Source organism: Empidonax traillii, unplaced genomic scaffold (assembly GCF_003031625.1).
Source record: "Empidonax traillii isolate 1590-97213 ecotype Southwest subspecies unplaced genomic scaffold, ASM303162v1 scaffold177:size1754471, whole genome shotgun sequence".
Lineage (NCBI taxonomy): Eukaryota > Metazoa > Chordata > Aves > Passeriformes > Tyrannidae > Empidonax > Empidonax traillii.
In genome coordinates this window covers 1,377,933-1,400,748 of record NW_020955370.1, presented here as the reverse complement: position 1 = coordinate 1,400,748, position 22,816 = coordinate 1,377,933, and the positions used below count along the sequence as shown (strand labels likewise).

The 22,816-nt window shown below is 44.2% G+C and overlaps 1 protein-coding gene across 1 annotated transcript in view; it reads right to left on the bottom strand.

Annotated features, from left to right (window-relative positions):
• Positions 1-20,797, bottom strand: part of TBCD (tubulin folding cofactor D) — a 119,868-nt gene extending 99,071 nt beyond the window's left edge. Inside the window, exons 1-8 of the mRNA XM_027886074.1 lie at positions 20,590-20,797; positions 17,782-17,832; positions 17,483-17,580; positions 16,693-16,794; positions 14,980-15,126; positions 14,111-14,166; positions 9,880-10,012; positions 2,160-2,205 (exon numbers count right to left, since the gene is read on the bottom strand). Of these exons, the coding sequence (XP_027741875.1) occupies positions 2,160-2,205; positions 9,880-10,012; positions 14,111-14,166; positions 14,980-15,126; positions 16,693-16,794; positions 17,483-17,580; positions 17,782-17,832; positions 20,590-20,782 (826 nt within the window). The 5' untranslated portion in view covers positions 20,783-20,797. The remainder of the gene's footprint in view (positions 1-2,159; positions 2,206-9,879; positions 10,013-14,110; positions 14,167-14,979; positions 15,127-16,692; positions 16,795-17,482; positions 17,581-17,781; positions 17,833-20,589) is intronic.
• Positions 20,798-22,816: the final 2,019 nt, after the last annotated feature.

Below are 22,816 nucleotides of genomic sequence, written 5' to 3'. Positions count from 1 at the left end.
CACTGTGTATGTGTAAACAGCCGGCCACAAACCCTCTCATCTGGGCACATCAAAGGGAACAAAGTTATTTGTCCAGTGAAGTTAAAAAAAACACAGAGAAAGAAGAATCTTGGGCTAATGACTGTAAGGCTCCAGGTTTCCAAATTTTCACAAGGAACCCACGCCTGTTACAAACAAAAAAAAAGACCTCTTGTAATTTTATCAGGCTGAAAATAATTCTTGATTGAAGGCTGACCAGGAGCTAATAGAGACTAATGAGCTGGGTTCTGAAGGGCCATCCTTCGTCCAAACAACACAGCACACAAGGAATCACACTGGCAAAATACTCTGCAACCTCTTCCTCCTGCATCAGGGCTCTCAAAATACAGAGATCAAAGAAAACCCAATTATTTCCAAGTCTGAGAAGCTGCAGGACACGACTTAAAAATCTCCTCAGTCTTTGAAAAGGCTGGGGATGGATCCTGACATACTAAAATACTAAATAACTGATCCATGCAGACAACAAGGTGAAGCCAGTGATGATGACCATTGCTTGGACACCTTCCAGCAACCTGGATTTTTTGCAGCTATAAAAGCTTGAGAGACTGATGGTTTAGGAGGAAGAGGCTGCAGAAACATCAGTTTTCACAAAGAGGAAAAAAATTAAGAATACATAAATATAAGCCTCTTGCAAGTCCTGCCAGCTCTTGAATCACTGTAATATCTACAGAACCATGTAATGGCTTCAGTGTCTGTTTTTAAACCAAGTTCTATGTCACAAAAAATATTTCAACAGGATCTTTCTTTGATATTTGCCTATTTCTTTTCTCCTATTTCATCCTCAGATTTGTTATAACTAAAAATCTTAGGTATTTTTTTGTCTCTCACAGTTTTTTTAAATCTCGAACAGTTCCCATCTGAACCTCTGCCTCTCCATTGTGAGATTTTAGATTTTCTGAGGTAAATTTAGTCACTGGTACACTCCTGATTTTTCTCTTATTACCAGACTCATAACTACTCAATATTCTTTCCATGGGCCAAAGAATCTGCTTTTACCAGCAGGGTTCATTTTGTGGGCTCAATATGCTCTTTCCGTGCCCATTAAGACTATTGTGCTGTACAGCTGCATCTTCTAAATTATGAAATTTTGTGTCATACCAGATTTTATCCAGCCTGTTTATTATTGTGCTTCTCTGACAGCTTCTCCAGTGCTGCCTGCTATTTCTGTGGGATGGCATTCCCAGCACCTGCTGTTTGTTCCTGACCAGCTGTACAGCACCTGTGTTGTTCCATGTTACTTGTCTTCACTGTCTTATCTCCATCTTTACCCATCTCTCAGGCATTTCCTAAGGAGGTGTGTGCCTCTCAGACTCAGGAGCTGCAAAAATGAAACTGCTTCCAGCACTAGATGTAAAAAGCTTCTTCTCAGGGCCAAAATAATTGGATTAGTAAAATCACAAGCACTCTGAGAACGGCACAAACCCCTTTTCTGGGATTTGGATAAGCTCCACAAAACTGATGAGGTTTTTTGGCTGTTTTGGATTAGCCATCATCTTTCCCTGCCTCTCTTTGCTGCTCTCAGTAAAACCCAAGATCACTGCAGTCAGTTCTGACCACATTCCAGGATTCACCACGAGATGAACATAAATCCAAGATGCAGCTACGCTGTTCAGAAACCTCTGTGCTCCCTTTATGGCACCCCTAATTACATCCAGTATAACCTCTTTCCACTAAAACCTTTTTATTATTCCAACAGTATCCTGACATAATTCCAGCTGGGTCCTGTGTACAACCAGTTCTTGGGTTTTCTAACCCCCCCCCCCATGCTTATGTTTAAACTTGAAGAGCCTGCAAAACTTTCAGCAGTGATATTTACAAAATTAGCTTATGTTCTAATGAATTTTTTAAAATATTTTCCACGTCTTATAGTTTGTATGTTCAGCTCCTGTACTACAGCAATGGCCAGTGTGATCCCCTGCCAAATCCTTGGATTTGCTTGTGTTCCAACACAACATTCCCTGGTGGCATCTGCTCCTCCCTCACAGTCATCTCCACTTTAGCTCCCCTTGTTTTCCCTGCCTTATCACTTCCCTGACTCCTTACAGCACCAGGTTAATCTTCCTTTCCTCTTTTTTATTGCAATGGCTTTAAAAAGTGGCATCAGGACATTACAAACTTACCATATGGTAAACAGTCTTCTCTCTTGCCATGTTTGAACAGCTGTGCCTGCAAGTGAAATAGGGAAAACAGACATGAGAACAGAGAGATTCTAAAGCACAATATACCAAGTATTTAGTTTTAAAATAATTTTGATTGTTCTTGCAATAGTCTGTGGTGTTTGCTGATTTAAATTGCGTAAAAGGAAGAGAGTCTCAGGGTGCAGTTGCGCTTGTTGGTAACTGCTCAGGGGGCTGAGCTGGCCACAAAACACTCAAGAGAGAATGAAAAAAAAAAACAACAAAAAACCCAACAAAACAAGGAAATAAAAAAAAGAGAGATAAATAAAAGCAACCAGTTTTGGGCCAACTCAGGTCCCTGTGACAGGAGTCACAGCTTATGAGAGCCTGAACCACCTACAGACACCTGGGAGGGCAAACCCCTGCAAACAAACCTCCAACAGTCCAGCTCAACTCCTGTGCTGAGGGATTTGTGCAGCAAAGAGCACAAAGTTTCCCAAACCATTTTATCTACAATTAAATACCCTCGTCAGGTTAAGTCCTGGTGAGACAAAGGGACTGTGAGCACCAGAGAGAACACCTCACACATTAAACGACACCTTAAACGCCTCCTCTGCTCGCGCATCAAAACTCCTGCGCTCAGGCACTCGTTTGGCCTTGCTCTGGCATTCACCAGCAGGAAAAACCTCCCTCAATAAACATGCCTGGGAGTTAAACAAGAGCAGACTTCCCCTAAAAGTCCGGAGTTTCTCACACATACCAAACACACACACACACACAAACCTCCCGCGCTGCAGGCGGGGCTGGGAGCAAGAAAAACACCTCGGGGCTGTGTGCCCGTCCTGTTTTGGTTGGGTACTAAACTGCACTTCAGGAGCCCAAATTAGCACTGCTGATCAGCTCCACTACGAGCTGTATGTGGGAATTTGGTATTTTATACGGAAGGATTTAAGATTTTAACGCAGGCAACGGGGAGGGATCCCTGAAAAATGACTTTTACAAAGCAGGAACGCTACAGGAGGACTTCAGGTCCAGAAAAACGGGCAATAAATACCAACACAAATGGATAAACTTGGCACAGTTTTTAGGCAATATACCCTGTCAGCGTTAAAGAAAACACAAATATTTCTCACTGACAGACAACAAAAGTCTGCTTTGTGCTAAAAAGCCTAAAGAAAAGCTGTCAGAAAACCTGCAAACCTTCGGTACAGCAAATCTAGAGCACCTCTAAAATTTCTCTGCCTCTTTGTTGAACCATGCAGAAGCTCATTTCTGTATCACTTTGTTCCTGTGTTCTGCTTTAAAACCCATCCTTGGTTTCTCCTCATGCTTTGCCAGGACTGTTGGAGACACAGCAGCATCCTCACAATTCCCTCTCCTCTCTGTCCAACAGCCCAGTGAACAGCACACAGTTTTTAAGGCACACACAGGCTGCCTCCAAGTGTTTAGTGCAACAATCAAGTATTTTCCAACAAAGCACAGTGTGACTCCTCAAGCACTGATAATGCAGAGAAAGCAGCTTTGTAACAGATCCTTGGGGATGCTCCTGCACAAATGCCTCTGGATGTCTGTTCCCACATCGCTCAGCACCCGGCCAAGACACCCTGTGAAGGTGGAGCAGATCCTCAGCACATCCACGTGTTGTTTTCAGTCTTCCACAGTTCCTGAGTTCTGGCACCTTGCTACAAACTTCTCCATGGGTTTTCACATCCTTGAGGCCAACTTTTGAGTCCAGCCCTGACTCCCCAGGAGAAACAGAACTGAAGGTGCCACCTCTGAGCGAGATGTGGGAAGGAATCGACCAACACAAGTGCAGGAAATGAGAAAACTCTTCAAATACTGCACAGCAATTTTTTTTTAAGGTTTTAATAAAAAAAAAGTAAGAAAACACCCTCAAGCACCTATGAATGAATTTAGCACAGTGACCTGGGCAGATTCCACGTCACAGTCACTTCTGTTATTTTCTGAACAAAACAGCCCAACACACATTGTTTCCCCACAGCAGTTGCATTAAAACTTAAATTTCAAACTATTTTCAACACAGAACACCAACTCTCAAACAAAACTACGATTAATAATATCCTTCCAATGTTAAAATCATCATAGCAACAACTCTGTATCAACTGAGATGTGGATTAGGGGATTTTATTCTATCAATACATGTTTTTAGGGGAAGTAAAAATTACCCAAAGGATATTGTAGCTGCTGTGTTTGAATTAAAACCAAACTTTAGAATAAAGGGACTTAATATTTACATGGTTTTTGATCAATAAAATATGTTACTCATCGGTTTTGGACTAAACAAAGCTGAAAATGCCAAATGTCTGACAGGGAAGAAGGTTCTGTTTGCACCCATGGAGGTGCTCTGTGGGTCAAATGAAGCCTTGGAGCAGGTTATTGGTGTTTCTCCAAGTAAAACATTGGGTATTTCTCTGTGTCAGAGAAGTTTAAGAGCCATTTTAAAAACTATTTTTACAGAACTAAATATGTAACAGCCAAACTGTGGGGAACTGCTCTTCAGATATTCAATACAGCAGGAAATCCAGTGTCTGGGTTTAGTTTTTTTTCTGAGTGCAGAAAAGACAAGAAAAGAAGTTTTCATTATTTCTTTGTGAGTCAAAGAATGCAAAAGTCCAAATTTCTCAAGCTTTTGAGTGCAGCAGATAGGTTTTCCAAAGGAAATAAGAGAGCACTTTGGGAAAAGAGAAAAAAAGAAAGTGTGTATTTTCTTCCAGCAGATGCTACAGTCAGGCATGTACAGCACAGTCACTGCCTCAGAAAAATCCTGCAAGCCTGGAGCTTACAGGGGCTGTATTAACAATAAAACTTCATGATGTATGAATTAAAAACATTAAAAAAAAAAAAAAAAAGGAAATATAGGAAAAATAGAGGGAAAAGGCCGAATCGGCATTACAGCATCCAACTTAAACTTCCTGCCTTGAAGGAAGAAAAATATCCAAGGCACACCGTTTCCAGAAATCTGATACAAACAAAGCAATTAATAAGCTTGGTTTGCTACCTGCACAGGCACTCTGGTGTCAGCAGCTCCCAGTGCTGAGAGCAGGAGCCTGCCTGTCGGAGCATCCCCGCAGCCCGAGTTACGCCACGGGCTCCTCACCTAATGAGGACACAAAGCACACAACTCACCCAACCTGCTGAACTGTTGAGAAGTATGTGACTCCCTCTCTTATAAATAATTAAGCCACCTACAAATTAGAGAAAATCAGTGGTGTGCAAGCAATGACGACTGTCAGGTCTGGCTCCGCTCTGGAAGCAGCGCCGGGCAAGGCAAACACAGCCCAGTTTCTCAGTAATCCCAGCAGAGACACCACACCTGCCAATTGTCTGCACAACCCACTTTGGGCCCGACCTGCAGGAGCTCTATCAGTCGGGATCATCTCCAGGACTTGTTCCCCAAGCTACACAAATCCCCACGAGGGGTGGCCTGGCTGCTGGGGAGTGAGTGGATCTTCCTGCCGAGCAGGAGGCGCGAGTCTGGATCTTCCTTCTGGTTGTAACCAAGTGGAGGACTGGGAGGGTAATTCCAGCCTCGCTGGGGAGAGCAGGAAATGATGCCTTGCACTGCTCTGGAGCACCCCCTGGTAGCCACACAACACCCAGGGAATGCCATCAGCCATCCCTGCCTCCTGGCTGGGTGCAAGGAGGGAGGACACGCTGTCAGAACCTCAGTTCACTCAGAATGCTTTAAACATTCCCTACTTCCAAGTGCAGCTGATGGTTCAATGGGCGAGTTAAAGCCCCTGTTCTCACTCTGTCTCCAGCACAAGCAGCACTCCTGCTGTGGGACACACACGTTTGGGTGCTGAGCATCACCACCACACATCTACATCAGACACCAACACAGCCCAGGGATCCAAAGGATGGCACCTCCCATGTGACCCCAGGTATTTATCAGCTGAATGGCTGAAAAGTTTAGACCAGCACATGGAGAGCTGACAAGAGTATCTCCTTTTCATCTTCAGATTACACAAAACCACAGGTTTTAAATATTTGGAAGGAAAATCAAATGTTAGCAGCTTGAGACATATCCTAACAGGAAAAAGCAACAGCTTTATGACAGGAAAAAGAAACAGCTTTATGACAACAGAACTTCTGGGCCTTGAACAAACCACAGAACTCCTGCTGAGAAGGAAAAACCTGAGCAGTGTCCAACAAGGCCACATTTGAACACACGCTCTCTGACACTCAGGAGAGAAATGGCATTATCAGGAAGGAGTTGGTGCCCTCGGTACCTGCAGACATAAGAACTTTGGTTTCTGTCACCAACTCTACTTTTTCTACACCTTTATCACCAAACCACAAAGCAACAACCCCTTTTTTAAAAAAGCAGCGCCAACAGACAATCCTAACACGGCCAATTCTTTGAGAATGCCAAAAATACAGAGACTTGGGAAACATTCTATTTGGAAATAGTCTATTTTTGTGCCTCTGGGTCTGAAAGAATGGAGTTAGAGAGTTCTTTCTTCCCTGGAGCCAAATTTACATAAGCATGTAGCTATTGCTAAATAACCTTTGCATTAGAGACAGCTCAGGGAAATGCCTCGTTCTTAAGACTCGAGTTTCATCAGATCACTGTGCAGGGCGTTTTATTTTTTTTAATTATTACTCACACTTGTATACTGAATCACTTATAAAACAAATAAGGTTTAATAAGTTTCAATGCCCAAGGCTACCTCAACTTGATGACATCTCTGTCACGCAAGAACTGGGAGTGCTGCGCCCTGCAGCGATAACTAAAAAGCTGTTTGATATAATGGCAGGTTTAAAAGCAAACCTCCAGACCAAGAGAATTTAAAATGCAGATTCTTGAAACAGGGGAGAAGTTTCCTTCAAGTAAACAAATGTTTAAAAAAAAAAAAAAAAAAAAAAGAAGTAGCAATTTTTGAATTATTCGATATTTATGATCCTTCAGCGCACGAAGAATCTGAGCAGAGAAGTGGATTTAATTCCAAATTGTGACGTTAGTCTCAGCAAAAAGAGTCTGAAATACTGAATCTGAAAGGGTGTCACTCTGCCCGTGCCCCCCTGTTGGGAAATGGGGTGTTACTGACGACAGGTGGAAGGGGGGAAAAAAAAAAAAACCCAGGCGTCCCCAGTGGAATTACAATATGCAATGCCGGGTGCGTGTTCCGACAGGAGCCACGGAACAGCCGGACTCGTTCTGCACACAACGCTGAGTGAGATGAAACAGCACACACCTGATCACCAGGCTCAGGGCCACGAGGAGGCAGATCAAAGTGCAGCCACGGCCAACTACTCACTGCGTCCCTGACTTGCAGTTTCAGTTCATTGAAATGCAGCAGTTTCGTGTCTTTTCCGAGCGCTCTTCCCGTGCCAGGCGCGCTCCGAGGCGTTGGCCAAACGCAGACCATGAGCGGCACAAGAGCAAAACCTCACCAAACCCCCCCTGTCTGGGGCAGCCCCCGCTCTGCTCCCAGGGGAAGACTTTTTATCCCCGCTCTTGCTGGGTTACATCATTCCCGAAACCTGTCACATTCGCGAAACCCGCCCCGCTGTACCGACCAGAAACTGGAAAATGGGCTTTTTTTTCTCCTGCTTGTTCAGAGAGAAATGTCCAGGCAGCTGCTGTCTGACTCTCAAAGTGACAAATTCCTGCAGGAATCCAAGGGCAAAGAATTTTGAAGCTTACTGACACAAGTTTTAGCTGTCCCTCGTGAGGATGTGTTCAGCTTTACACTGACTGATCACTTCTTATGATAAAGTACATAGTATTTATTTATAGAATAAATATGTGTTTATTTATAGAATAAATATACCTTATATACTGTATATACTATATAATGCATTTATTTATAGAATGTGTATATTTACACAATATAATACATATTATGTTCTGTTAGAATCTTGCATGTTTATAAGAAAAGGCTTAAACACTTATTTTCAGTTGATATTTTTTGTTTTAACATACTGTTGCTACAAGGGTGATATGAAAATATTAATATTAAAATATGAAGAATATATATACTTATGTAAATTTGGAATATATATATATATTTATATATAAATATGTTTATAATATTAAACTCTCGAAATAAGTATTTTCTGCTCCTCTTAAGCCACACACGTAACACACTCTTAATACCCTCAATACAAACACACCACTAGCAGAACCTTTATTCCCTAATGATATAATTCATGCTTACATTGTAGTGGCTGAAATGAAAACCTGAAGACTGAATGCACAAAGAGGCTTTTAAAACCAGCTCAGATCTACCAATTGGAACAGGAATTATGAGCTGTGAAGAGGGGGGGAAAAAAACAAAAAAAAAAAATCCCCCAAAAGCAAGGCAGCAGGCTCTGCTCCCAGCCCTATTGTATCACATTCTGGTTTCGATTCTACTTGTTGAGTATTCACCTGTTTCGCTTAGTGAGCACTAATGAACAGGTGGATGGAGCCAAAGCCAAACTCAAAGGAATTATGACAAAACACTAATGCATTATACATCCTGCAGGTCTCATCACGCCCCGGGAATGGCAAACAGGCCGTCTCCCTTTCCAGATCTGACAATGAAATGATGAAACATCGCTCTGCCTTTTGAAACGCTGCAGCGCACACAAATAACGCTTCCTGCTGCTGGAGCAGCAGCTCCTCAGTTATTCTAAATATAGATCATTTCTCCTGTCTTCTGATTTTGGAAGAGACTGAGAGGGGGGGAAAAAAACAACAAAAAAAACCCCCACACCCCATACACACACTGCAGAGCTTTGCTTTGATCTTCAGTGCCACACTGCACGAGTCCTCTTAGCAACTGGTTTGAAAGGGCAGCAAATTCATGCAGATTATAAAAAAAAAACTTTGTCCAAACACCAGCAAATCCTTAATCCTGTGCAAGTGCAAGGACTGCACAAGAGAATCTGCGTTGGCTTTGGTCAGCAACCAAACCAAGAAGGAATAACAAACTCTCCCCTTCCATCCAAACATATTCGGAATCAGAACTGCCACAGACGCCAGAACTGTTATCCCAGTATTTCAAAATGCACATCAATACCTGTAAAATACTTCTAAAACTACCATAAAGCTTTATAAAAGACCTTTTCAGGATGTACAAGAGGAGTATTGCCACAGAGCAGTGCTTCAGGTATTGCAGATTTTTCCCCCATGTACATTTTAAAACTCAAACTAAGAATTCAGCTCTTTTTTAATCATAAACCATTATTACTTCACGAGGAAAGGGCATCAAACCAAAAACTCACTCAGATTAGCAGGACACCACGTTTAGTGTGGCTTTTTGGAACTAGTGAGAACAGTATGTTAGTTGCAGGTACAACTTTCAAGCATTCCTTGCATTTTGATTACCAGCTCTGAAAAGTCCAGGAGGGATCACTCCTATAGCAGAAGCTCAACCTCTTCAATCTGTACAGTTCCCAGATTTTAATTTATTTCAAAGGTTTCATTCAAAGTGGAAAAAAAAAACAAAACAAACTGCTATTTTGACAGTTGTTTCTCAGTAGTGGCAACTTCACTCTCATTTGGTGATGACAAGACAACTTAAAGAAAATATACATACCTGGGAAGTTACAATGTCCAAACTTTTGTGGAGGAGATTCCAGGTGTACATTAATTCCTGCTTTTTTAATAACCAGGAATCTCTCTATGCATTTGCCACCAAAGAACTACCATAACAGTATCCTTTGATCATAAAACCAACTATCTATCTTTTCAAGGAAATACAGTATTTACCAGGGCCTGGAGCATGCCATTCACAATGACAGTCCCTTCCATGGTCTGGGAAGAGGATTTGGATAACATGGAGAGCACCCAGTCCAGGAATTCTGCCATCCTGCTTTGCCTGACATCAGGGCGGACAATAAACCTGTCACAGAGAAAAACAAACCATGCAGTTACTGACTTTATGACACTCAATAAAAAACATTTTTCCTGCTATCCAAACTGCTTGTAGTTCCTCAAAACAATTCTCCAGTGGGTATTTTCCCAAACTGCTGAGGGTGGGAATGTTCCAAAATATCCCACGTTCAGCCATTCTGCTTCTGAGCAAGGCCTGGAACTTTACATCAAACCCACCTCAAACTTAGATCTTAAAGGTTTATCTTAATTGTAAAGCAACAGAATTTCCAAAGGTCCCAGATAAAAGTTATTTCCATTAGAATTGTTGAAAAGCTGAAACAAATATGAGGATTCTCCACCATTCTCACCAAGAACAGCAAATCTGAAAATAAATGCAAATCAACAGTGGGACCCTGAATGAGTAACCAGCGGGGCTAAATTTGGGTTTTCAGATATCTGAAAAGGTCAAACACCTGTTATTTAACACTAGATGGGTCAAGAGATGGGAAAAAAAGAGATTCATCGTGGCTAAACTTCTGTAAACCTACACTCAGCCACATCCCCTGCACCAGCCAAGCATCAGCTTCAGTTCTCTCAGTGAGCGTCCTGGCACCTACAAACCAGGGCCCTGCCCCAGCAGGGATTCAGGGATTCAGACTAAATTTGTTGTCAATGCGCCCAAAAAAAGGAAACAAGGCCAACAGGGAGGCCCACCCAGCACAGCTCAGGGCAGTTCAAGAGGATGTGCACAGTCAGGACCTGGTTCCTCCCCACAGCCCCAGAAACTGGGGAGCTGCACCAAGGGCCTGACAGAGAACATGGGAACAGGGGATGGACTGATCCCAAACCAAACCCTGTCCTGTTCAGCAGGAGAACAGCGAGGATTTGGGGAGGGTGAATTGCAGGAGGGTTGTTTTGTGACAGAACATCAAGGATGGAGCTGCCCAAGGGCACAGATGAGAGAAGTGACCTGTGAAGTGGATGAGCTGGTTCCCAGACCCTTTCCCAGCCCGAAGGAGTTGAAATCTTTCTTTCCCAAAGGAGTGCCTGCCCTAACCTCCAGACTAACAGCAGGATAAGCAGCAGCCTCATCTCCTCCTACTGCCAACACTCACTGAGCAGGTAGAAAGGAGAATTCATGAAACAAGCTCCAGCTTCTTCACCCTATGAAAAGCAACTTACTCTGGAAAACAGGAAGTCTTGAATCCTGATGTTCCTAAACTTCACTAGGAATTCATAACTCCTTGGAGCACCAGTAGGAACCCAGACTTCCTCTCCCTCCCCAGGGACTTTCCTTCTCAAACACTACAGGGTCAGACTCCTGTATCTTATCTGTCCATCTGTCCCAGGACTGTTGTGTTCCTGCCCACCCAACTAACAGTCCAGCTCCAGGAAGATGGCACAGTGACCTCATCTCATTAAAAAAAAAACTGTTTGGGGATGTGAAAGCAGGGAAAGGCCTCGGAGCCAGTCTTCTAATTCCTGGTGGAGCATTTTAATCATCAGGTTATTTTGAAAATGGTGTTTTCATAATAAACTAAATAATTATAAGTCCACTAAGCAGTGCCATTACAACATGTGGTGCTGGAACCAACCCTAATGTGTTCTATCACCTTATTTGTTACGAACATTTACTCCTAATAACAATTAATTCAGCCAATAAACAAAGGTGAAGACAAGATGAGGCAACTGCAGACAAGGTGCCTGCTCAGGACCCAGCGTGGGGTGCAGGGCACTGGTAAAATCCCCCCAAAACTCAGGGCTGAGCACAAAGTTGTGCTGAACACAGGGCTGCAATCAATCAGGATACTGGCTATGGCCTCCCACTCAAAATTTAGTTTTACAGACACTCTGGAGTGCAGCTGAAGTGCAAATTCAATTAAGTGTAATATGATAGAAGAATCTTTCTTAATTACTGCCACCCTGACTTGACAAGGTTCCCGAATACTGGGTGTACCTTCAAGAGTTTATTAATGTTGGTTAATCTGGGTGCTTTCTGGAATTTTAGGGAGTGAAGAAGGCCCATATGAATGCTCAAGAGGAATTCATTCTGTGTCACACTGTCACCTCAAATCCTCTGCTTCTGTCAACCTGTGACAGGGTAGATTATCCTTACAGATACATAAAGATCCAAGAAAAGCAACTTCTAATTAGTGGTTCCAAACTCACTGCAAAAACTAATTAGGATCATAGAATTACAGAATCATAGAATGGTTTGGGTGGAGGGGACTTTAAAGACCACCCAGTTTTAATCCCCTGCCATGGGCAGGGACACCTTCCACCAGCTCAGGTTGCTCCAAGCCCCGTCCAACCTGGCCTTGGACACTTCCAGGGATGGGGCAGCCACAGCTTCTCTGGGCAACCTGTGCCAGGGCCTCCCCACCCTCACAGGGAAAGATAACGAGACAAAGTTCTTCTCTGTTACATGGAAATAAGGATGTAACAGGCAAGATTATTTACTCCAGAATCATGGAGTCATTTGGATTTTGCTCTGAAATATTTCAGAGTAATTCAGAAAAGCAGAGGAAGAGTCACCAAAGAACTGTGATTCTAGTCTTGAAGTCCTTCATGAATTTTCTGCATGACACTGTCAGCTCTTAGACAAAACAGCGCTTGATTTGCCATCAGATTCCGACCAGAAGCATCAAGCTCACTAAATATAAATTTCTGAAGTTCTGAGTCCTGTGACTGAAGCTCAGAACAAATTTAAGTACTCAGACAGTTACTTCCCAAAAAGACAGTCAGGGTCTGCCCTGCTAAATGTTGTATTAAACAACTATTTTTGATACAACGAATCCCATAAACTTTGTGGCTCTCAACCCAGAGAAGAAGGTGAACAGGGTTTATGGCTGTGACTCTTCCCACACGTGCTGTCCCCTGTCACAGCCTCATGTCCTGCTGTCCCCCTGTCCCCCTGTCACAGCCTCGTGTCCTGCTGTCCCCCTGTCCCCTGTCACAGCCTCATGTCCTGCTGTCCCCATGTCCCCCTGTCCCAGCCTCGTGTCCTGCTGTCCCCGTGTCCCCCTGTCCCGTCACAGCCTCATGTCCTGCTGTCCCCGTGTCCCCCTGTCCCCTGTCACAGCCTCATGTCCTGCTGTCCCCGTGTCCCCCTGTCCCCTGTCCCAGCCTCATGTCCTGCTGTCCCCATGTCCCCCTGTCCCAGCCTCATGTCCTGCTGTCCCCACTGTCCCCCTGTCCTGTGTCCCCTGTCCCTGTGCGAGCAGCTCCCCCTGGTGCTCACGGGCCGAACTGCAGGGCCGGGGCTTTCACTGCTCCGAGGACGTGGACAAGGCAGGGAAATCCAAACCCATCAACCACCTGAGCTGAGCGTGCGGGAATGCGGGGGCTGGGAGAGAGAAATGAAACAAGGGATGCACGTGAACCACCTCAGTTCACAGTTTCTGTAATTTATTTCCATGTGCATCACGACCCACATCGTGCCCACGGATGCAGCAGGAGAGAGAGGGGGTACACCAGCTCATTACTCAAATTTATAAACCACCCCAGTGGTTTAATGAATTCTTTCACTCAGTATTACTGGAGTGATGCAAAAAAAAAAACCTCAGAACAACCACAGCCTTGTCAGAGATTGTCCCCAAGCCTGAACACCAACCATGTAAAACAGTGGGATCACAAAGTCCCATTATCCCATACCTGTTCCTTTTGGATGAGTTATGTGACAACAAAAAAAAGCTAAGAAAACAGAAGTATTGCTTTCTGAATGAGGGATAATTAGGAAAATTAATTCCAGCATTACTATTTCCCTTCACATAACTTAAGCACTACCAGTAATACCAGAGACCAGTTCCCTATTTACAGTGCAGCACCTGCAAAAATCAGCAGCAATATCAAGAATTTCTGAAACCCTGTAGCACAAACCAGCCCCTGAAGGCAGTTTCTCCAGCATCCTGTTAACAGGGAAGATCTGCATCAGGTGTGACAGAAACATGTTCCTCTATCAAGCACAGGAAGCAGAATTCCCAACAACAAACACACTTGTTGGATCCAATTCAGACAATGGTAACATCCCCCAGACAGCTGGCAACTTCCAGCCCTCCCCACACTGTCACAGCAGAATTGGGAGCCAGGCTTTTCCCTTCTGCCAAGAAGCACAAAAGAGACTCACTTGGACACCAGCACAGCAGCTGCATCCCGAGCCTTGTCACTGACAACCAGGTAGCACTGAAGGGAAAAGAAAACTGACTGTGAAAGAATCCACACATGGAGATTTAACATCAGCTGTGCAACAACACTGTACACACACTACTGGATACTTATGATTACAAACAATAATATGATTACACACATTAGGTCATCACTGTGATTGCAAACTGAGCCTAAGAGAGTAAAAAAATAATTTTCCCATTTAAGAAACTGTATCTGAGGCAGAGTCTCCCTCCTGGTGCCTTTCAAAGCAGGTTTATTGTCTTTACTGAAGCCTCAACTCACAGGCACATTGGCCTACAAGCAATAAGCCTGCAAGTGCCAGGAGTGTGAGCTGTTGGGGTATCTGTGGGAGGAAGGGGTGTCCATTTTTATCTCAAAGGGATGACAAGTCACAACCTGAGCTGACAGCCAGTAAAACTTTGCTGAAAAATCTTCAGGCAGTCACATTTTCCACAGTTAATCATTCTGGTCAAAGACCGATTTCCCCTGAAAATCCTCAATTTTGGCTTTCAGCAGAAGCTCACTTTCATTTTCAAACACTGAAAGCCTTTAACATACTCAAAAGTAGGCATTCACATCATATAAATTTAGATAATTTATTGCATCAGAGAAAATAAGTAACAGTCTCACCTGTCACTAAAGCACCAAACAACAGATTGAAGATTCCAAGTGCATGGAGAAATTCTTTACAGATTAAGACACAAAAACAGGGACATATATTCTACATATTCTTCAGTAATATTATTTTCAGAATATTATTTATTAAATACCAAACTGTTAAGCCCAGTATCCCAGGTCTGAAAGTGCTCCAAGAGGCATTTTCCTTACCTTGGCCATCTCCAGGATGCGATCCATGGTCGGCTGCCGGGCCTTCCCTCCCTCCGAAACGAGGTTTCCATCAAAACGAGCCAGATCAAAAGGAATCAGGCATATCATGGACAGCCACAGTAACAGCATGTAACGAGTCTCCCAGGTCTGGAAAGGAATGGGTAAAACAAATTAGTTACTCCATTTTCTACAGCATATTCCAAGCAAGTCTCGGGAGCACAAACTGTGATGTTTCCAAGGAACGTTCAAAGACCATGAAGAGAAAACTCCAAAGGTGAATGTCCTGAAACTCCAAAGGAGACAGAGCTCCAAGTGATCCCAAACAGCCAAACTGTAACAAAACGAATGGACCCTCCTCCCCAAACCTGAAATCTAGGAAGCTTTGTTTCCTTCTCAACAGAGAACTGCACGCTTCTATTTTCCTGCTTCCTTCAGCCTGTCTGTGCCTCTGGTCACAAATGTAACAGAAACAGAAATATAACATGATATAATACAAATACAACAGAAATGTGTTTTTCTTCCTAATTTCTTCTTTATTGTTTTCATGGGTTTACTGGAACAACTTCAGATGAGCTTTGAGAGACAGACAAGGAACTCTTTCCAGGCTTTGAAGCTGTACAACTACAGCACTAAAGTGTCAGAACTGATGGTGTTTATCAAAAAAACCCTTCAATTTAGTGCAGCAACACATTTATTGTCTTCAAATCCATGATTTTTGTTACTTAAATGATGATCTAAAAATTCATCTACCTTACTTTTCCTTATGCAAAAATGAAAGAATATGAAATACAGCATCTCGGAATCAGACTTGATGATCCTTATGAGTCACTTCCAACTCAAGACATTCTATGATCTCAATCCATTAAATCTATTAAAAATTCTTTGCTTAAGTATTTTTTAGGATCAGGATTCTTGCCCAGAACATTCCCAGCCAAATAAAACTTTCAAATCAGGACACATAATGAAGTGGTGTCACGTTGTTTTTCAAACGGCAAACAGGCAGAAAGAAAAGGTCAGAAATTCTGTGCTATTTTTCTACACCCATAAATATATTGTAAAAAGGCAGATTCAGGCCTTGTGCTACAATTGAGAAATTTTTTCCAATCTTCACCTCCCTCCTTTCAAAAGAAAAGGAAAAAAAAAAATCCAAACCAACTCCCTGCAGATCTGAAGACACACATTGAGGGGCTGAGGACAAATAAAATGTTTTATGAAATCAAACAAAATTAACCTCTGTTTCCTTATCAACACAGAAGTTCTACCAACTTTGACAAAACCCAAAGGTTTACAAACCAGCCTCTTTACATTAAGAAATGGGAATAAACACAGAAAACTTAAAACTTCTGTTTCCTGTGATTCTACTGTCGTGACTTGAAGCTAAATTACCAGGACTGTTACTGATGTGCACAGCAGGAAGAAGAATTTTCAGTTGCTCCTTTTGGAGGTTCAGTATCTTTCACTGCCCTTCTCATTGCTGTTGTTTCCATCAATCTGTTCCCTTACAGGAGTGGTTACAGGTTTTACTCAACCTCCACTGCCAAGCCCTCTCCATTTCTCCTCCGACAAGATGATGGTCTCACACTAAATCCAGATGCTCACCTAACACCTGACAGGGTCTTTCACTGCTTTATACACTTTTTTTTCCAGTTTTTTTTTCTTGCACTGCTCACCTGGAGCCCTAAAAGTGAAACAAAAAGCACAGCAAGTCCTCACCTCGGAATCCCTCGGGTTCTGCTCCGCGAGCAGATCCAGAACAGGCTGCAGGTCCCGCACTTCGTGAGGAAACAGGGGGAGGAAACGTTTGTAGCCTCTCACCTACAAGAGACATTCCAGAATTCAGTGACCCATCCAGCATCATCACGTACTGAGGGAAAGGAAAGACCCCTGAGGATTTTCTTGATTAGGATCCTCATGTCATAAAGAGAGTAAGGGCATGAATGAAGGTCTTAAGCACCTTGAATGTTTGTGCTTTTATAGACTTATTACGAATTTATGAAATCCCAATTCTTCAACTTTAAAACAAGGGACCTCTGGAGACTGTCTGGTCCAACCCTCCTAAAGCAGGGTCACATCATGGCAGGGTCACCCCACATCTGTGGGGTGCCCAACATCTCAGGAATGGAGACCCCACCACCTCTCTGAGCCACCTCTTCCAGTGCTCAGCCCAAAACTGTTTCCCTGTGCACGGATGGAAATTCCACAATCCACCTAATTCTTCATCATATTTTACTCTTCAGCATTATGACTCGTCTTATCACTCAGTATCCCAATGTCTGTAATATTTTTTTTTCATTCAGACCTTGATGTTTACAGTCATTAGAAAACTATCACAAACATTGTGAAAAATGAGAAAAAAAGAGAGAGATTAAGTTTCACAGTCAAGTTTGAAATATTTCATCACATTACTCAGACATTTACTGATTTTACTATTGTTGAAAATAACAAACAGTATTGGTAACTTACACATTTCAGTTACAGAACGTTGAATTTGGGATTTTTTTACCTTTGTAATGATGTAAAGAAATTTAAAAGCCAGATGAACTAGAGCAGGAGGAGATCCTTTGTCCCGTACTATATCCAACAAGGAATTCATCATCCCCTCTAATGAAAGGAGAGGAAAAGCAGTAAGACAACATGCAGTTCACTTACAGTTTTTCATACTTCTAATACTAAGGAAGGAGGTGGTAAATATATAATTTAAGTAATATCAGCCACAGCAGTCTCATAATAAAAAAATGGATCTTACAGTTTACCAGATTTTCAAGTATATACACAAAAACTATTTAAGGATGACATTCCTACCCAAGTGGCGGTCCAGAAGGTGAGGCTGCTCCTGGTACTTGTCCATTATACCTGAAAATGAGAGAGACACCTGTAATAAACTGTTCAAATGACAGATTTTTAGAGGCATTAACTGTGAGGTACCCCCTGACTCTGGACAGCTTTAGCTTAAGGTTGCTGTATCCTTGGGCTGCCACCACCTGTAGATGAGGTGGAAAACTCAGACAACTGCAGTTAGAAAACAATGCTCCCTGGACACACTGGGTGTCACCCCAAGGCTGCCATTCCCAAGCCTGGGAATGTACATAAAGCTGCAGTTCCACTCCAAAGGATCTGCACTCACACAGGGTCCAGGCACAGCAAAATTCTCACCTCTTCCTTGTGAGCTCCCTGAGCACAGCAGACAAACACCCACACAGCAGCACTCAGCAAAGTGAGGGTCCTCACAACCCTGAGAGCTACATTTTTATTTTGAAATAGAATACAGGGAACTATTCAGCAAGAGAACAAAGAATCCTCGACAAAGTTTAACCTGGACAAACACAAACTGCAGCTACTCCCATCTGTGCCCCTCCAAACTATTCACATCACTCACTCTATTACTGTTCACTCACTCGCTCTCTTTTGGTCTCTTCCATTTGGGTACTGACTCAAGGAAGGACAAACTGAAACTGAATATTGAAAAAAAACCTAAGAACAACTTGCCAGGGTTTTTAGACACAAAAACATTTCAATTTAAACCCAGAAGCAACAAAAATCAGCCACAGAAATGAAAGCTGGATTCCAGGAGAGATCATCAAGAGATCCAATGTTGTGCTTGAGACGTCCTGGGATATTTCATCTATTTGGTCAGAAAAGAGCTTTTTAATCAGAAAACTAAAACCTCCTTAATCTTTCCTTTCCCTGCATTTGTCTTCCTCTCAAACCACTTTGCTCTCTGTCCTTTTTCTCTGGCTGACACATCAACACTTACCCTGAAGATGTGACTCAACTCCAACAGTGCTGCACTTGACCAGTGGATGACACTGCTCAACCACTTTCAAGACACAATCCAAGAGTATCCCTGTGCAATTCCACTGGGATACCACAATGCCATCAGAGGGGAAACCTGAGCTCCTCATCATCGCTAACTTCCCACTATAATTAATGATGCCTTAAGCTGTGTACAAACAGCAGAACTAGTGGACACAAATTCCACCAGCACCCAAAGCAACAGCTCTCCAGCAGAACTGGAATTTACAGCAAATTCTTTTCCCAGATCCCAGCCTGGCAATGTAAAATAAACCCCTAAATATAAAAGCTGAAGAGAATGAAGCTAAAACAGTTCTCCTAATTCCAGAAGGTATCTTCCCTCATTTTCCTACAAAACTGTAGTTGCAGATTAAACTGTTTCTCAAATTTCTGTTTCTAATGGTTCACAAAAAATTGAGCATCAAGATTTTTAGTGAATCTGCATTAAACTTGCCTGGAATGGATGATCACTGTGTTCCCTGCACATGGATTAAAGGTATTCCCTAAGTTACAGCATTCCTGCCCACACACTGACCTCAGTGTTACCAGATTCGGGACATTTTGCCCAGGAAGGATCAAAGGACACTGAGGACACTAAATATTATAACCCAATACTGAACCACCTGCACAGAACCACCTGTCAGTTTTAAGTATAGTGAGCCTGTATTTCCTGGGCAAGGACATGCAGGCAGAAAGCTCATAAATCCAGTTTAAACACACAGAGACAGCACAGATGATGTGACACAGAGATGTGACACAGGGTGATCTGCTGGGGGAGATGACGCCTCTCAGACACCAAGATTTTTCACAGCAATGGCTTTTCCTACCCCCCTGAAACCTGACATTTCACCTGTGACACTGAATGATCACAGAATGTGAGTGTTGTGGGTGCTTCTGTCTGAACAGCCACTTGTTCATCACTGGCCTCCTTAGAAGGAGCAGTCACAGTTCAGTCAACCAGTATAATGGAACTTCTGCAAGGTCACATCTCCAAACTTGGGGCTTCTGTTTAATTGTTGGCTTACCTGGTTTCTTTTTGTCAAAAACACAGCTGCTGGATCAATATTTTGACTGCAAGTTTTTGCCATTTCGCCTCTCTCTGGCAGAAGTACTTACAAAATGCCGGTCTGAGAAATTCAGTTGGTGAATTCCTGAAGTGCTGAATTAACTTTCGCAGATCACCTGGTCAGAATATTGATCCAACACACAGATGTGCCTTGTAACAGGCTGATTAGCCAGGACACCCCTACAGGTACCTAATTACAGCCCTCCCAGGTTCAGCTGAGGTCCAGGGGCACAACAGCTTTCATCAGGGGGCACAAAAATCAGATCCAAGTCACCTCCACTCAGAAACAAACCTATGATCTGTATGGATTCAAAACCCCTTCACGTTTCCTATGAAACAGAAGAGCAAAAATATTAAACTGCCCCTTTAAAGCGCAAAATGCATGTGTTTTGACGAGTAATTAGCTACAAAAATGACTTCATTTGACAGACACACTAACTGAATTACAGCCTGCATTTGAATAGGAAACCAGAGGCAGAACAGGGAGCAGAATTCTGATTTCTGAGATCTAAGACCAGGATTTTCGTTTACAGGGGCTAAACAGCAGGTAATAAACGATGGCAAACAAAACGAGCAAAAACCCCAAACCTGAACTGCCTGTTGATAAAGCTCCAGCATTATCAATGACCTAAAAATTAGCCTTTCAGCGCCTTTTCTGTTACCAGCAATAACAAAATAACGCCCGGTAGAAGACTTTCAACAACAAAATGCCGGTGTTTGGCAGCAGCACGCCCTGCGGGTGCCGCGCTTACCCACGAAGCGCTCCACGGCCATCTCCCGGGTCACCAGCTCCCCGAAGACTCCCCCCAGGTTGGCGATGAGCTCGGCGACCTCGCGGCTCTCGGTGAAGCTCTCCAGGACGCCCCTCTCGCTCACGGCCCCGGGCTCCCGCTCCTCGCCCTCCTCGGGCCCCGCTGGGTCCATCCCGTCCCGGGGCAGTGACATGGGCAGGGCAGGGCAGGGCAGGTCGGGGCCGGGGCCGCCGCCCCGCACTCCCCGCCCGGCCGCACCACGCGGTTCCTGCCGCGGCCCCGCCGCCTTTTCCTCCCCCCGCGGGGCTCCAGGCACGGCCCCAAGCAGGGTGAGCGATGCCCGAACCCCCCCGGCCGTCCCGGAGCGATGGAGGGACAATCAATGGCCGGGACAGACACTCCGGATCGCTCCGGGCCCGCCCCGCGCTCCGCTGCTCCCGCCTCCTACGGGCGCCGGCAGGGAACAAGGGCGGCAGATCCGCCGAGACAGGGGCGGGGAGCGGGGGGGACACACCCACCGTGGGGACAGGGACACACCCACCGTGGGGACAGACACACCCACCGTGGGGACAGACACACCCACCCTGGGGACAGGGACACCCACTGTGGGGACAGGGACACACCCACCCTGGGGACAGACACACCCACCGTGGGGACAGGGACACCCACCGTGGGGACAGACACACCTACCGTGGGGACAGACACACCCACCCTGGGGACAGACACACCCACCGTGGGGACAGGGACACACCCACCCTGGGGACACAGACACCCACCCTGGGGACAGACATACCCACTCTGGGGACAGGGACACACCCACCCTGGGGACACCCACCTAAGGGACACTCAGCCTGGGGGCACTCACCAGGGACAGGGACACCCAGCTATGGGGTCCTGGGGATGGCAGCAAGGATGGGCACATGGGAATGGGCTCCCAAGCATGGGGACACTCAGGGAAGGAGAGCCAGGGGTGAGGACAAGGATAGGGACCCCTGGGGAAGGGAACAGGGATGGGGAAGGAACTGGGGTGGGGACATGCCTTGCACAAGGTGTGTGGGAGGCACTGGGATGATGCTGTGATTTATCCACGGCCTCCATTCCTTACCCAACCCACTCCAAGACACTGCATTAGGACATTAACGTGGTTAATAACCTAAACCTCATAAAATTCCAGAAACAACACCTGAACCCTGAAAGCTCCAACTACAGCTCCACTGATTGTACACAAAATTCAGGCAGGCACTTCAGCCTGGCCAGGATTTTGGGAAGGCAGCTGCCCTTCCCTGGTATCCAGCAGCTCCATCCACACCCAAATATCTTATCTTCAGGCTCAAATTCATCAAAACAAACCACAGTCACCAAACACCTGGTTTCTGCAAGGCAAGTGCTTTATTTGAGAAGAAGTTTTAAGTTCACAGCAGTGTAACACAGGCAGGTTTGTTCACATCCAGAAACACCATGCACTTTGCTCTTTTCCAAACCTGCATCTTCCAGCCATCAGCTGCAATTCCAGCTGTGTCCTAACTCTACTATTCCACTTTTCCACTGTTCCAGTTTATAACCGTGACAGACTCCCCTAATTCAAAGGAAGTAACAATTTTTCCCTATTTGTACCCTATTTACAGAGAACAAAGTGCCTTGTTTCAAGCTGTACCAATTAACAACATCAAACTTTAAGCTTTATGAAATCTTTATAGCACAACCATTTAAAGTGCAAAAAAGTCAAAACATATTCTAGCATTTGGAACATCATATTTTAGTATTTGTCATGACAACAGTCTGAAGCCTGAATAGTGAGGTCATTCTTACCCAAATCTTCTAATTCACATAAATACCTGTGGGACTGCACTTACTTTTTACTTTTTTTACCACTTTCTCCCACTAAACCCCCAGAGATTCACTAATGTACTCTAGCTCACATTGTCACCACTGTCTTTGCTGAACAGTTTTCTCCCCAAATTCCCACTGCCCCTGTTTTCTGTAAAAATAAAGCAGTGAGGAACAATAAAACCCTTAAAAAGCCAGTGGATTTGACACTGTTCCTTCCATAACCCAGCAGTGGCACAACAGACCAGCTTTGCCCACTGCACCTCATCTTCTAAAACTGAAAATAACATCAAGCACTGACCAACCCAGCAGCCACAGGTGCCTCCTGTCACCAAAATGTGGAGTCTCCCTCCCACATTGTGCTGTCTTTTTACAAAGTTATTTAAATATGTTACTACTG